This window comes from Phyllostomus discolor, chromosome 4 (genome assembly GCF_004126475.2).
Source record: "Phyllostomus discolor isolate MPI-MPIP mPhyDis1 chromosome 4, mPhyDis1.pri.v3, whole genome shotgun sequence".
Taxonomy (NCBI): domain Eukaryota; kingdom Metazoa; phylum Chordata; class Mammalia; order Chiroptera; family Phyllostomidae; genus Phyllostomus; species Phyllostomus discolor.
Genome location: NC_040906.2, coordinates 43,316,545 through 43,329,764, shown reverse-complemented (window position 1 = coordinate 43,329,764; position 13,220 = coordinate 43,316,545). Strand labels below are relative to the sequence as shown.

General features: G+C 37.7%; 1 protein-coding gene across 1 annotated transcript in view; it reads left to right on the top strand.

The window, feature by feature from the left end:
- ITGA4 (integrin subunit alpha 4) overlaps positions 1-13,220 on the top strand; it is a 78,672-nt gene that overhangs the window by 21,423 nt on the left and 44,029 nt on the right. The window contains exons 8-10 of the mRNA XM_028509976.2: positions 305-367; positions 459-596; positions 3,782-3,893. Coding sequence (XP_028365777.1) covers positions 305-367; positions 459-596; positions 3,782-3,893 — 313 coding nt within the window. The remainder of the gene's footprint in view (positions 1-304; positions 368-458; positions 597-3,781; positions 3,894-13,220) is intronic.

Sequence of the window (13,220 nt, the reverse complement as noted above, 5' to 3'; positions counted from 1 at the left end):
GTTTTTGTTCCATTGTTGTGTAAATGTTACTCAATTTTTCTGAGCCTTACTTTGAAAGTGAGGTTCACCATGCTTTCTGTGCTCCCTCTTGGGGATCCACAAGGTAGGTCCCAGGAAGGTAGTTGTGCAGAGAAGGCATGCTAATCTGAATGTGGTTTCCTAAACCGGTGGTATCACTACGAAAAGCGTTTTCAAAAAATACATTAAAGCAATTACGAGTCATAAAAATTAATGTTTTGACCAAATAAAGACTTTTTTAGTGGGATAGCAGTTGAACCTTTTCTAAATCTTTTTCTAATTGCAGGCATACATATTCAGCATTGATGAAAAAGGACTAAGTATCTTATATGAAATGAAAGGTAAAAAGGTAATATGTCTCTACATTTGTTATCACTGAGGGCCTTTGGAAATAACCCTACTATTGTTTCAACAACTGGATCTGGTTTGCTTTGGAGCAGCTTGGCTCTTATTTTGGCGCTTCTGTCTGTGCGGTGGACCTCAACGCAGATGGCTTCTCCGACCTTCTCGTGGGGGCTCCTATGCAGAGCATCATCAGAGAAGAAGGAAGAGTGTTCGTGTACATCAACCCCGGCTGGGTGAGTCTGGTGACCCCAGAACTGGGAGCCACCTATGGGATTATGTTTGGTACTTATTCTAGAGTTCTGAGACTATAGGTTTATTGAACTGATAAAGTAAAAATTCTGGTATTGTATTGATGCTCTAAAAATGAAATGGAACATGGCCATAAATGGGAAGCTATCCAATTTTGATATTCCAGAAGTATGAGATCAGTTGTTCTAGCGTTAGTTCACAGTTGTTACATGTTCCCTCCAACACGTGAAGCTTCCTTCAGTTTTTATTATGACAGAAAGCTAATGTGAAAGAGTGATATTTATGTCCCACAAAATGTGGATTTCTTATTGCAGTGAATGTCCCTATATATAATTTAATAATTATAAAACATTACTAAAAGCAGAAATAAAATATGAAAATTTCAATTTCTTGATTTGACCATTGGAAACAAGACATTTTTTAAAGATTTTATTTATTTAGTTAGAAAGAGGGGGAGGGAGGGAGAGAAACATCCATGTGTGAGAGAAACATCAGTCAGTTGCCCCTCACTTGAGCCCTAACCCAACCAGGGCCCTGGCTCACAACCCAGGCATTGTGCTCTGACTAGAAATTGAACCAGCCTCCTTGCACTTTGTGGGACAATGCTCAACCAATTGAGCCATGCTGGTCAGGGCAAGACATGTTTTCATAAAATGTTAATTTGCACAGTTAATATAGATTATACTCTTGATGAGAATATAAAATTGACATAATTTATTCCAAAGTGGGTATAATAGTTATAGAAATACATAATTGCTGCTTATTGTTGAGTTTTTCATTATGGGGAATATTTTGAAGTAGAAACTGAATCCTTGACGGGTCAATTAAAAAAGTTCTGCTGGCCTTGTCTTGCCAGTTTATCTTCTTGGCATTAAATCAAAGCAAAGAATTCATAAGGGCCTTAATGAGGTCTTTTTGGCCTGCTTTTGATTTAGAGCAAGAATTGGTTTGTGAGAACATTAGTTCATTTTTAAGGCACTGAATTTTCAGTCAGAATTCAACAAAGTAAAATCTGTTTCACGAAGGTGTTTGTAACCTTATTTAATCAATGGTCTTACAGTATTTAATAAATTTTTATATTAAGCACCAGACTAAACTTTCTAAGTTTTAGGAGAGGACATAGTCTTATGAAACTGAGAGATTCTGAAGGTTCCAGATGTAGAGCAGTTGGAATTCCAAAACACATTGGAATTTTCTAGATTGTGTTTCAGTTTAAACTTAACAGTAAAAGCATAGTGTCTACAAAGTGATCATATCACACTAACGTGATATCAGGTATTACTACTTTTTCTTGCAGAGATAATTTCATATTTCCCTACTCATGAATGAGTAGGTGTTATACTAGCTACATCCTCATTGTGCATACTTCTCTTCCCCTTCTCTTTCAATTATACTTTTTGAGAATAGTTTAAACAACAGCATATTTACCTGAACTAAGGCAATATAGGACCCTTTTCTCCCATTGAAATCTAAGCAATCCCAATATGAAAACAGATAAGAGTGGAGCTCCTTTACTTGAAGGACCTGAGATGAATGCCCTACCCACAGGTCTGCCCGTTTGTGCTTTCCTCACTCCTGCCCTGAGGCACCACTTCCATAGTTCATTTCAGCTTTGGAAACCTGCTCTAGCATAGATTATTCCTTTGTTCCTTTTTAACTTCCTGTTTTATACCTCTCTAAAAAGGCACTAAGCACTGCTACAAAGGCATTGTGGTATATACTTATTAGTTTGGCTTGCTAATATCTATTGGAACATGGGCGCTGTGGGGGAAAGGGATCAGCTGTCTCATTTACTGCTGTTTCCTCAGGGCCTGAAAGAGTCCTGGACAGGGTGCTCAGTAATTGTTTTTGAATGAGCTCAAGAAAGAATGGTACTTCAATGAATATGGCTTCCACCTACTTCTACTGAAGTAGATCTCAGTGGGCCCCCAGTGAATTCTTGGTCATCATTTTCAGTGACTGGAGAATGCTTAAAGAAGAGTGATTACTACTTTTGGAAACTCTCCCCTGAAACTTCAGTGCCATTGAGTTTCCTTAGTTCTGTACCTGCTCATTCTCATTGGAATCGCTTCTGCCTTTTGCTCTTTAAATTAGGCATTTCTGTGGGATCAAAATAAGTAGAGGGGTTTTCCTATTGTTTTTGGAAAGTAAAAGGTGAAGGGCACTTGCTAAGGGGGAGAATGTATTTGTGTTTAAGGAGTCATGAGCAGCCTATTTGAGAAGGGATAAAGGGTCAATGACGAGTAAGTAGCATGAATTTTTTTTTCCCTACAAGGGAGTAACATGATCAAAGTGTAGAAGGTCTCGTAGCTGTTATTGCGACATTATTGACTGTCTTATTGTAACTCATCTTCTAACTTCAGAGACAGCAGTGGACCAATCTGTGTCCCATTACTGCTGGGAAAAGGTTCCGAAGGCCAGCTTCAGTAGCATCACTCCTCAACTCAGAAACCTTAAGTGGCTTCCTCGTGTCCTCTAAATTGAGAGTCAGTCCCCCACAGCATTCACTGTCCCACCCCACAAAGCCCCAATCTCACCTTTTTAGCCTCGTTTATTATACATACACTTCAGTGTAGCCACATCCTTTGGAATTCATGTTTTGCTGGTAATTTTCTCTGTATATCCCAATTATGCTCATCCTTCAGTACCACCTTGAATATCATTTATGAAATCTCTCCTAGCTCTCAAAATTATATGTGCTCTCCTTGTTTCTTCATATTGCAAAGCAGTCTGTACTTCTAAGTCATCCACATACTTGTGCTTAGCCCCTGCTGCAGCTCTGGGCTTCTTCAGGAAAGGAAGTATGTTATATAAACACACTGCCTTGTCCCCTTTCACCAGTTCGTTCTTTGCACAGTGCAGTGCCTTCAGTAGGAACTCAATATTTGCTAAATTGAGTTATCAAAATGATTTATTGGATTTTCAAAGCTAGAGATCATGAGTTTGACAATTTGTTATATCCTCTGAGCTCTAATCATACTATTATGTGTTGCATATACTTGATAAATATTTATTGAATTGAACTGAGATATGTGTACTAAAGCTCAGTCTGTAGTTTGTCCAATTTGTTTAAAGCATTAGAAAAATCCATATCCAATTACAACAGTAAATCATGTGTAAAGTTGTCAGGGAGTGTTATAATGACACCTTTCTCCCCTTTTCTGTCTAGGGAGCAGCAATGAATGAAATGGAGACAGAGCTTGTTGGAAGTGACAAATATGCTGCACGATTTGGGGAGTCTATAGTTAATCTTGGTGACATTGATAATGATGGCTTTGAAGGTAATTAAAAGTATCCAACTTGGTCCTTGATTTCCACTCTTAAAATGGTACATGGAAGAGAATATGTTTGGAGTTTCATGTTGTTTGTCTTTCTGTGTAAAATGGAGCCAGAATGCTATGTTGAGTTGTGTTTGTTTTTTTTTTCAGTCTTACACCTGACTTCTCCTCAGTTGTTGGCTATGGCTTCTTACTGTGGTTAATAAAGGATGATATTCAGCATACCCTATGTTGTTGATTCTAAGCCACCATTGGTTATGAGTGGCATTTTTGTGCCCCTAGAAATGCTATAAAGTTGTGACCCACCATTTTTTCTATTTTGAAAAGGATTTTGATTTCAGAAATGTTAAAATGGGAAAAATGTATATCATAGACTTATTGGACCATTTTAACTATCAGTATAGAAAAGACACTGACAGAACCCACTGGAGGCTGGCTGCAGAGCTGGAGCAAGGTTCTGGAGGCCCCTTGCCATGCCAGAAATTCCTTGTCCCTTTTAAGATGCATTCAAATTTAAGTTGCTGTCAACTTAAAATAAACTATATATATAGTTTATATATGTGTGTGTATATATACACATATATAAGTATATGTATATATAAACTATATACATATATCATATATACACAAACTGTATACATATATCATATATATATACACATATGAGATATATATGAGACTCATCATAATGGTAAAGCAAAAACTGATGGTAGATACACAAAAAGATAATGAGAAAGGAATATAAACATAACACTAAAGAATGTCATCAAGCCACAGGAGAAGAAAGCAAGAAAAGAGGAAAAGCAAGTTTTGTGGATGGTGCATTGTGGGAGGATTTGAGGGATCCCAGGATTGAATCCGGAGCAGTGGTGAGGATGCAACTGGCAGTCTGAGGGGTAGTGGCTATTTAGAAACTGATATGGAATGACTTCAGTGATGGAATAGATGGTTCCGTCATAACTGCCTGTTGTCTGGGGATCAGCCCTGCTGTTGAAATGCTTGTTTCCACCAGCCTTCCCTCTTAAAATTTGCTGTTTTCAGTCTAGCACTGAGTGATAACCAAGGCTGTTAAAATTGGGCATAAAATGATGAATGGATTTGAGAGAGTGTGTGATCCCTAGAGTTTAGCAAATAAGTATTTGATCCTTATTTTCAGAGCTAGAATTTTGTCTGTCTCTTGCCATGGTGATTGACAATTGGTATGTGGTAATATTGAGGTCAACTCTTACATGTATACTGGAAATTTGTAGATTGAGTAATATAAGTACTCACTTCCTTAATTTCTTCTTATGCCTAAGTGCTTCATCTGCTTTAAATGTCTAAAATGTTACTCTGCAAGGAGAAAGTTGGTGGGTTGTTGAACATATGCTTTCAGTGAACCCTAGTAAGTGGAAGAGAGTGTGATTTGGTATACAAACATTACAATTTCTGGGATTTTCTTACTCTGTTAAAAATGAAAGGAGCTAAGTATATGTAGATATTTTATGGTTATGATTACATAAATAACATTTTACATTAAAACTTTTTAATAAAATATTTTGATAGATGTTTTGAGTTAATTTTTGTGTATGGTGTAAGATAGTGGTCTAGTTTCATTCTTTTGCATGAAGCTGTCCAGTTTACCCATTGCCATTTATTACTGGTTCTCCCCATTGTATATTCTTAAATCAATTAACCATATATGTGTGGGTTTATTTTTGGAATCACTTCTGTTCCAGTGGTCTATGTGTTTGCTTTTATGCCAGTATCATACTGTTTGGATTACTATACTTTTTCATACTGTTTGAAATCAGGGAGCATGATGCCTCTGGCTTTGTTTTTCTTAAGATTGTGGCTTTGTCTTTCTTAAGATTGCTTTGGCTATTCAGGGTATTTTGTGCTTCAATACAAATTTCAGAATTTTAAAAAAATTCTATGAAAAATCACCACTGGAATTTTGCTAGGGATTGCAATGGATCTGTAGATTGCTTTCAGTAGTATGGACATTTTAACAACATTAATTCTTCTAATTCATGACCATGAACTACCTTTCCATTTATTTTTGTCATTTTTTAAACCAATGTCTTAAAGTTTTCAGTGTATAGGTCTTTCATCTCTTTGGTTAAATTTATTCCTAGATATTTTACTTATTTTTTTAAATGCAATTGTAAATGGGATTGTTTTCTTAACCTCTACTTCTAATAATTCGTTAGTGTATAGATAAAACAACAGATTTTTGTGCATTGATTTTGTACCCCGCAACTTGACTGAATTTATTAGTTCTCACAGTGTTTTGGTGGAGTATTTAGGGTTTTTTTAATGTATATATAAAATCATATAATCAGCAAATAGTAATAGTTTTACTTCTTGTCAATTTGGATGCCTTTTAAAAAATATGTTTTATTTATTTACTTTTTTTAGAGAGGGGGAAGGGAGGGAGAAAAAGAGGGAGAGAAGCATCAGTAGTGAGAGATACATTGGTCAGTTTCCTCTCACACGCCCCCAGCTGGGACCTGGCCTGCAACCCAGGCATGTGCCCCAACTGGGAATCTAACCTGGGACCTTTCAGCTTGTGGGCCTGCGCTCAGTCTACTGAGCCACACCAACCAGGGCAGATGTGCTTTTTTTTCCTTTTACTTGCCTTATTGCTCTGGCTAGGACTTCAGTACTCTGAAATAAAAGTAGCAAAAGTGGACATTCTTGAATTGTTCCTGATATTAGATGAAAAGGTTTCAGCTATTTGCCACTGACTGTGATGTGGCTATGGGCTTGTCATATATGCTGAGGAATGTTCCCTGTAGACCCGCGGTGTTGCACATTTTAATCACAAATCTATATTGAACTTTGTCAAATGCTTTTTTTGTTTTTGCATCTATTGAGATGATCATATGATTTTTACCCTTGGTTTTGTTAGTTTAGTATATTCTGTTGATTGACTTGTGTATGTTAAACCATTCTTTCATCCCTGGAATAAATCCTACTTGGTCAGAATGTGTGATTCTCTTAAAGTACATTTGAATTTGATTTGCTAATATTGTATAGAAGATGTTTGTATCTATGTACATCAGGGATATTGGCCTGTAATTTGTGTGTGTGTGTGTGGTATTCTTGTCTGATTTTGGTACCAGGATACCTCTCAAGTTTTTTGAAAGAGTTGAGAAGGATAAATATTAATTCTCTGTTTAATGTTTGGTTGAGTCTACCAGTGAAGGCATCTGGTTCTGGCCTTCAGTTTCTTGGGAGGTTTTCAATTACCAGTACAACCTCCTTACTAGTAATCAGTCTATTCAGATTTACTATTATTTCATGTTCAGTCTTGGATGATTGTATGTTTCTAGAATTTATCCATTTCATCTAAGCTATCCAACATGTTGGCATGTAATTGTTTATAGTGATCTCTTATGATCCTTTTTATTTCTTTTGTTGACCCCATGGGTTGTTCAATGGCAGGTTATTTACTTTATACATGTGATTTTTTTTCAGTTTTATTTTTTTAACTGATTTCTAGTTTCATACCATTGTAGTTGGAAAAGATGTTGGATATGATTTCATTCTTAAATTTATTAAGACTTCCTTTGTGGCTTAACTTAACTCTTCTGGAGAATATTTCATCTGTACTTGACAAGAATCTATATTCTGCTGTTCTTGGATGGAATGTTCTATATATATCTACTAAGCCTATCTGGTCTAATGTGTTACTTAAAACCCATGTTTCTTATTGATTTTCTGTCTGGTAATCCTTGGTGTAAGTGGGGTATTATAGTTTCCTACAATTGTATGCTGTCAATTTCTCCCGTTAGGTCTGTTAATATTTGCTTTATGTATTTAGGTGCTGTTATGTTTGCTGCATAAATATTTACAAATATTATCTCTTCTTGTTGGATTTACCCTTTTATCATTATGTAATTCCGTTCTCTGTGTTTTACCACAGCCTTTGTTTTAAAGTCTATTTTCTCTGACATAAATATAGCTACTTCAGCTTTCTTTTGGTTTCCATTTACATGGCCCATGTTTTTCCATTCCTTCCCTTTCAGTCTGTGTGTGTTCTTGCACCTGCAGGGAGTCTCCTTGTAGGCAGCATATAGATGAATCTTTATGTTTTTAAATACACTGAGCCACTCTTTTGATTGGAGAAGTTAGTTCATTTACATTTTAAGCATTTATTGATAAGTACGTACTTACTGCCTTTTTGTTATTTTGTAGTTTCTCTCCGTTCCTTTCCTCTTTTCTTGCTTTCTTCCCCTGTGGTTTGATGACTTTTAGTATTACGTTTATATTCTTTCCTCATCTTTTTGTGTATCTACCATCAGTTTTTGCTTTGCCATTATGATGAGTCTCATATATAACATCATCTATGTATATATGTACATATGCACACATATGTATATAGATATAGTTTATTTTAAGTTGATAGCAACTTAAATTTGAATGCATTTTAAAACTACATTTTTACTGTTCTTCCCATGTTTTACATTTTTGTTATAACAGTTTACATTATTTTGTTTATTTCTTAACTCATTATTTTAGTTATTTTTATTACTTAAATATTTTTTAACTTTTACACTATCTTTATGTTATTAATCTGCTACCTTTACTATATATTTACTTGTACCTGCGAAATTTATGCTTTCATATGTTTTCTTGTTACTAATTAGTTCTCGTTCTTTTTGGTTTAAGTCCCTTTAATATATTTTTTAAGGGGAATTTAGTTGGTGACAAACTCTTTTAGCTATTGCTTATCTGGAAAACTCTTTTTCTCTCTTTCAATTTGGAACAATAACTTTGCTGGGTAGAGTATTCTTGGGATTTTTTTCTTTTTAGCACTTTATCATGCCACTCCCTTCTGCCTTGCAAAATTTCTACTGAAAAATCTGATAGCCTGATGGGATTTTTCTTGTACATAAGTTTTTTTTCTCTTGTGGCTTTAGGTGTCCCTCATTTTCTTTAGTTTTTGACATTTTAATGACAGCAGTTCCTTAAGAATGTCATTTTATTTGGTGTCATTTTGTTATAACATTGCTGAGGGGAAAAAATTGATTTCCCCCTGGCTGTTCGTATGGAGTTTACACATTTACGCTGCCTACTCTTGTTTCCTCCCACATCCCAAAGATGTTCATGTTAGGTTAATTGGCATGCCTGCATTGTCCCATACTGTGTGAGTGTGGGTATATTTGTGAATTCTTGTGAACTGTGATCCAGGACTGGAATAAATGAGTTGGAAAAGAATTGTTTTATTCTTTTTCATTAATCTTTATTAAATGTATGTATAGCTCACATTTATTTCAGTGTTTAATATTAGAATTATTTAGGGATCTTTATTAAGAAGTTTGGTGATTTTTCTGTAACCAGAAATATGCAGTAGGAACTTAACTCTTGCTTATATCAATTAGCCTATGGGAAAATTGGTTTTGTTATACTTAGTTTTACTTAAAGTCACAGTTTCCAAGAATCTATCAACACCACTAAGTGAGGACTTACTGTATGGTATGTCTTCATGTGGATCTCTTTGGGTTCGTCTTTTTGAAAGTCTGTGAGCTTCCTGAATCTGGACATCTTTTTTCTTCCCTAAGTTAGGGAAGTTTTCAGTCATAATTTCTTCAAACAGATTTTTTTCCCTTTTCTCTCTCTTCTCATTCAGGGGCATTTACAATGCAAATGTTATTTTGCTTAATGTTATCCTATAGGTCCCTTAGGCTATCTTCAATTTTTTTTTTATTTTAATCATTGTTCAAGTACAGTTTTCTCCCTTTTACTCCCATTCCAGCCTACCCACCCATCCCTCCCCACTTCCCTCCCATTGCCACCTTCCCCCTAGCTTTTGTCCATGTGTCCTTTAAATTTGTTCCTGTAAACCCTTCCCATTCTCCCCTGAAATTCCCTCTTCTCTCCCCTCTGGTCACTGTCAGCCTGTCCTCTATTTCAGTGTCTTTGACTATATTTTGCTTGTTTCTTTGTTTTGTTGTTTAGGTTCCTGTTAAAGATGAGATCGTATGGTATTTGTCTTTCACTGTCTAGCTTATTTTGCTTAGTATAATGCTTTCCAGCTCCATCCATGCTGTTCCAAAGGGTAGGAGTTCCTTCTTTCTTTCTGCTGCATAGAATTCCATTGTGTAAATATACCATAGTTTTTTGATGCATTCATTTACTGATGGGCATCTTGGTTGCTTCCAGCATCTAGCTATTGTAAATTGTGCTGCTATGAACATTGGGGTGCAACGGTTCTTTTGTATTGGTGTTTTAGGGTTCTTAGGATATAGTCCCAGCAGTGGAATTGCTGGGTCAAAAGGTAGATCCATTTTTAGTTTTCTGAGGAAGTTCCATACTGTCTTCACTTTTTAAAATTCTCTCTTTCTTTTTGCTACTTCATTTGGGTGAGTTCTACTGCCCTGTATTTTAGCTCCCTGATCCTTTCTTCTGCCTCATCCAGTGCGCTGTTAAACCTCTCGAGCGTATGTTTCATTGCACTTATTGTGGCTTAGGTTTGGTACCTTCTTATATTTTCTCTCCCTTTGTTGACGTTTTCACTGTGTGCATTCATTCTTCTCCCAAGTTCAGTGAGCATCTTTCTGATCATTGCTTTGCCTTTTATTACATAAATTACTTATATCCATTTCATTAAGATTTTCTTTGGAGGTTTTAGCTTATTTTGTTTGGAACATATTTATGTTTCCCAATTTCGAATTTTTTTGTGTTTGTTTTTATATAATGGACAAAAAAGCTACCTCTGCCTGTCTTGAGGTGGCCTCATATAGATTTAAAAAACTTGTCATTCATCCTTGTCCTAGCTCTTTTTTTTTCCTGAATTGTTGTGATTGTCTAAGCAGCCTGATTTATTTTTTGATAGTTGTTGAGGGTATGCCAAGACCTGTCAGTGTTCTGAAGGAAGAGATCTCAGTCAACACTTTGTTTCAAGCTTAACAGAAGTGAGACCCTCAGGTCACGGCTTTGAAAGTATGGCAATGTATATAGTCCCCTGGAACCACGGTAGCAAACTCTGATGGCCCCAAAGCAGGCAAACTGGATGTGTTCCCTGGGTGACACTTGCAAAAATCAGGGTTCTGGACAAGTATCCAAAGCTCTTTTCTGAGAGGTACCAGCAAGGTGTATCAAGTCATAGGACAAGCACAGAGATAGTGCCCCCTGACCTACGTTTCCAAGAGCACCTTCGTAGCCTCTAGGTGTGTGGGAAAACTGAGGATTGCCCCTCAGGCTGAAGCTCCAGGATGAGGAAACAGGCTTTCTTCATAGGAAGACTGGGATTGTGTTTTAGTCTGTCTGTTTTCAAGAACTGTTTCTCTGATTGTTTTAGTCCTGTGAGACTCAGGAATGCCAGAACACAAGCCACAAGAGCCAGGTGACCAAGGCTTTAGCAGGGCATTAGAAACACAGAAACTGAACACACTGGCCAGCTTTAGCAGGGCACAGTGACCATTTGCTCCTGCCAACTGTAGCAGAGCAGCAGGAGAATGCAGGAACTGTGCATACCTGCTGATGTTAGCAGGGCAGCTGGAGAGTTCAGTGGTGGCGTGCCTGCTGGCTTTAGCAAGGCAGTGGGAGAAAGCAGGAGCCCCTGCCTGCCCTAGCAAGGTAGAGTGACAGTGCAAAAATGGTGCCAGTCAGCGCCTCCTCCTTCCCAGGGAGTCTCAACAGGCCCCTGCCCTCTGATAGACTCTTTAAGATTAGTGAATAGATTCCCCTCAAAAGAGATGAAGCGCTTCTCAAACTGCTGCGTTGGCACTGGACCCCATGGAGAGGGAGTTTGTACAAGCCTTGAAGAGATGTATCTCAGTTCCCTACAACCCCTTCAGTCTCCTGGCCATAAGCCTCATTGTTTCACAGAACTGGACATTTTGGGGGCTTGTCCCTCAGTGTGGGTTCCAAGTATTGTGATTTTTGCATTGAGAAACAAACTCCTCACTTCTCAAGCAGAAGCTCCTGCTTTCTGAGATTCCTCCCAGTAGTGGATCACTGTGCCAGGGGTGAGGTTTTTGGCAAGATGGTTCTCTGCCTCTCTTACCTGTCTCAGTGTGGCACTTTTATCCTCTATTGTGGAGGAGCTGTTCAGCTAGTGGTCAGGTATTTTTCAGAAGGAATTATTTCATATGTAACCATACATTTAGTTGCCTGTGGGAAGAAGTGAGTTCAGGATCTTCCTGCACTACCATCCTTACGGCCCCTCCTCCTGTCACCTCTACTGTTAATGATTGCATCCAGCGTAGTGATGCAGAGCACAGGCTTTGGAGCTAGAGTGCAGGGGTTAAGTCCCGGCTCCACTGCACCTGGCTTTATGACCTTGAACAAGTTACACCCTGTGCCTTGCTTTCCTCATCAGTTAAAAGTGGGGTTCTTAAAGTATTTATTTGATACATTAATATGTAAACACTATATATATTAGTTGACATTAAGGTTATTATGGTTATAGTAATGATAATTATTTATAATAACTGAGTGAAATAAGTGAAACATTCAAATGAGAAATAAAAACAGTTGTCAAATATCTCAGTGTTTGTTCTGTATGTAGTGTCCCAAATTGAGTTGCACAAACATTCTGTATGTATTTGTGTGTGTGTATGGCAAGAGTTTAGATCTCTCTATAAAATAACCAAGACTGAGTACACACAAATGTCTTCTGCTTGGAATTTAATTGATCTGGGTCTTTTCTTATATTTCAGCTGAAAAGGTTCATCTGTATTGTTTTAAGATGTTTGTCTCAAACTAGATCACTGTTGCTAATAACTAATACTGCAAGAATTTCAGTGTATCAGGGAGTTCTGGCGAAGATGGAGGCATAGGCATAAATGCTTCACTTCCTTGCATAATCAAAGGAAGGATAACAACCAATTAAAAATAACTGCCAGAACTGCCAGAAAATCAAACTGCATGGAAGTCCAGTAGTCAAGGAGTTAAACATTGATCCAGGCTGGTAGGAGGGGTGGAGATTGGGACAGAGAGGATGCACAGCAAGGTGGCAGACCTGGGGGTGAGTGTAACCCCACATTCGCATGGAAAAGAGGGAAAGAACAATTGGGGAGGGAGACAGACTGCTGAAACTTTGAGTGAGAGAAGCTGAAAACTCAAAAACTCTGGCTATAAAATCCTCTGGGGGTTGTGGTGGTGGGAGAAACCCCCAGTCACACAGGAGAGTCTGTTGGAGAGGCCCACAGGGTTTTAGAATGTACACAAGCCCACCCACCTGTAAATCAGCACCTCAAAGGGCACAGTCCTCTTATAGAAAGTGAGGGACAAGAGCAGAGCAAGTGGCATTGTTCTCTTTCTGACCCCTCACCCACAGTCAGCACCACAACACAGCGAATAGGGTTGCCTGGCCCTGGCAAACACCTAAGGCTCCAT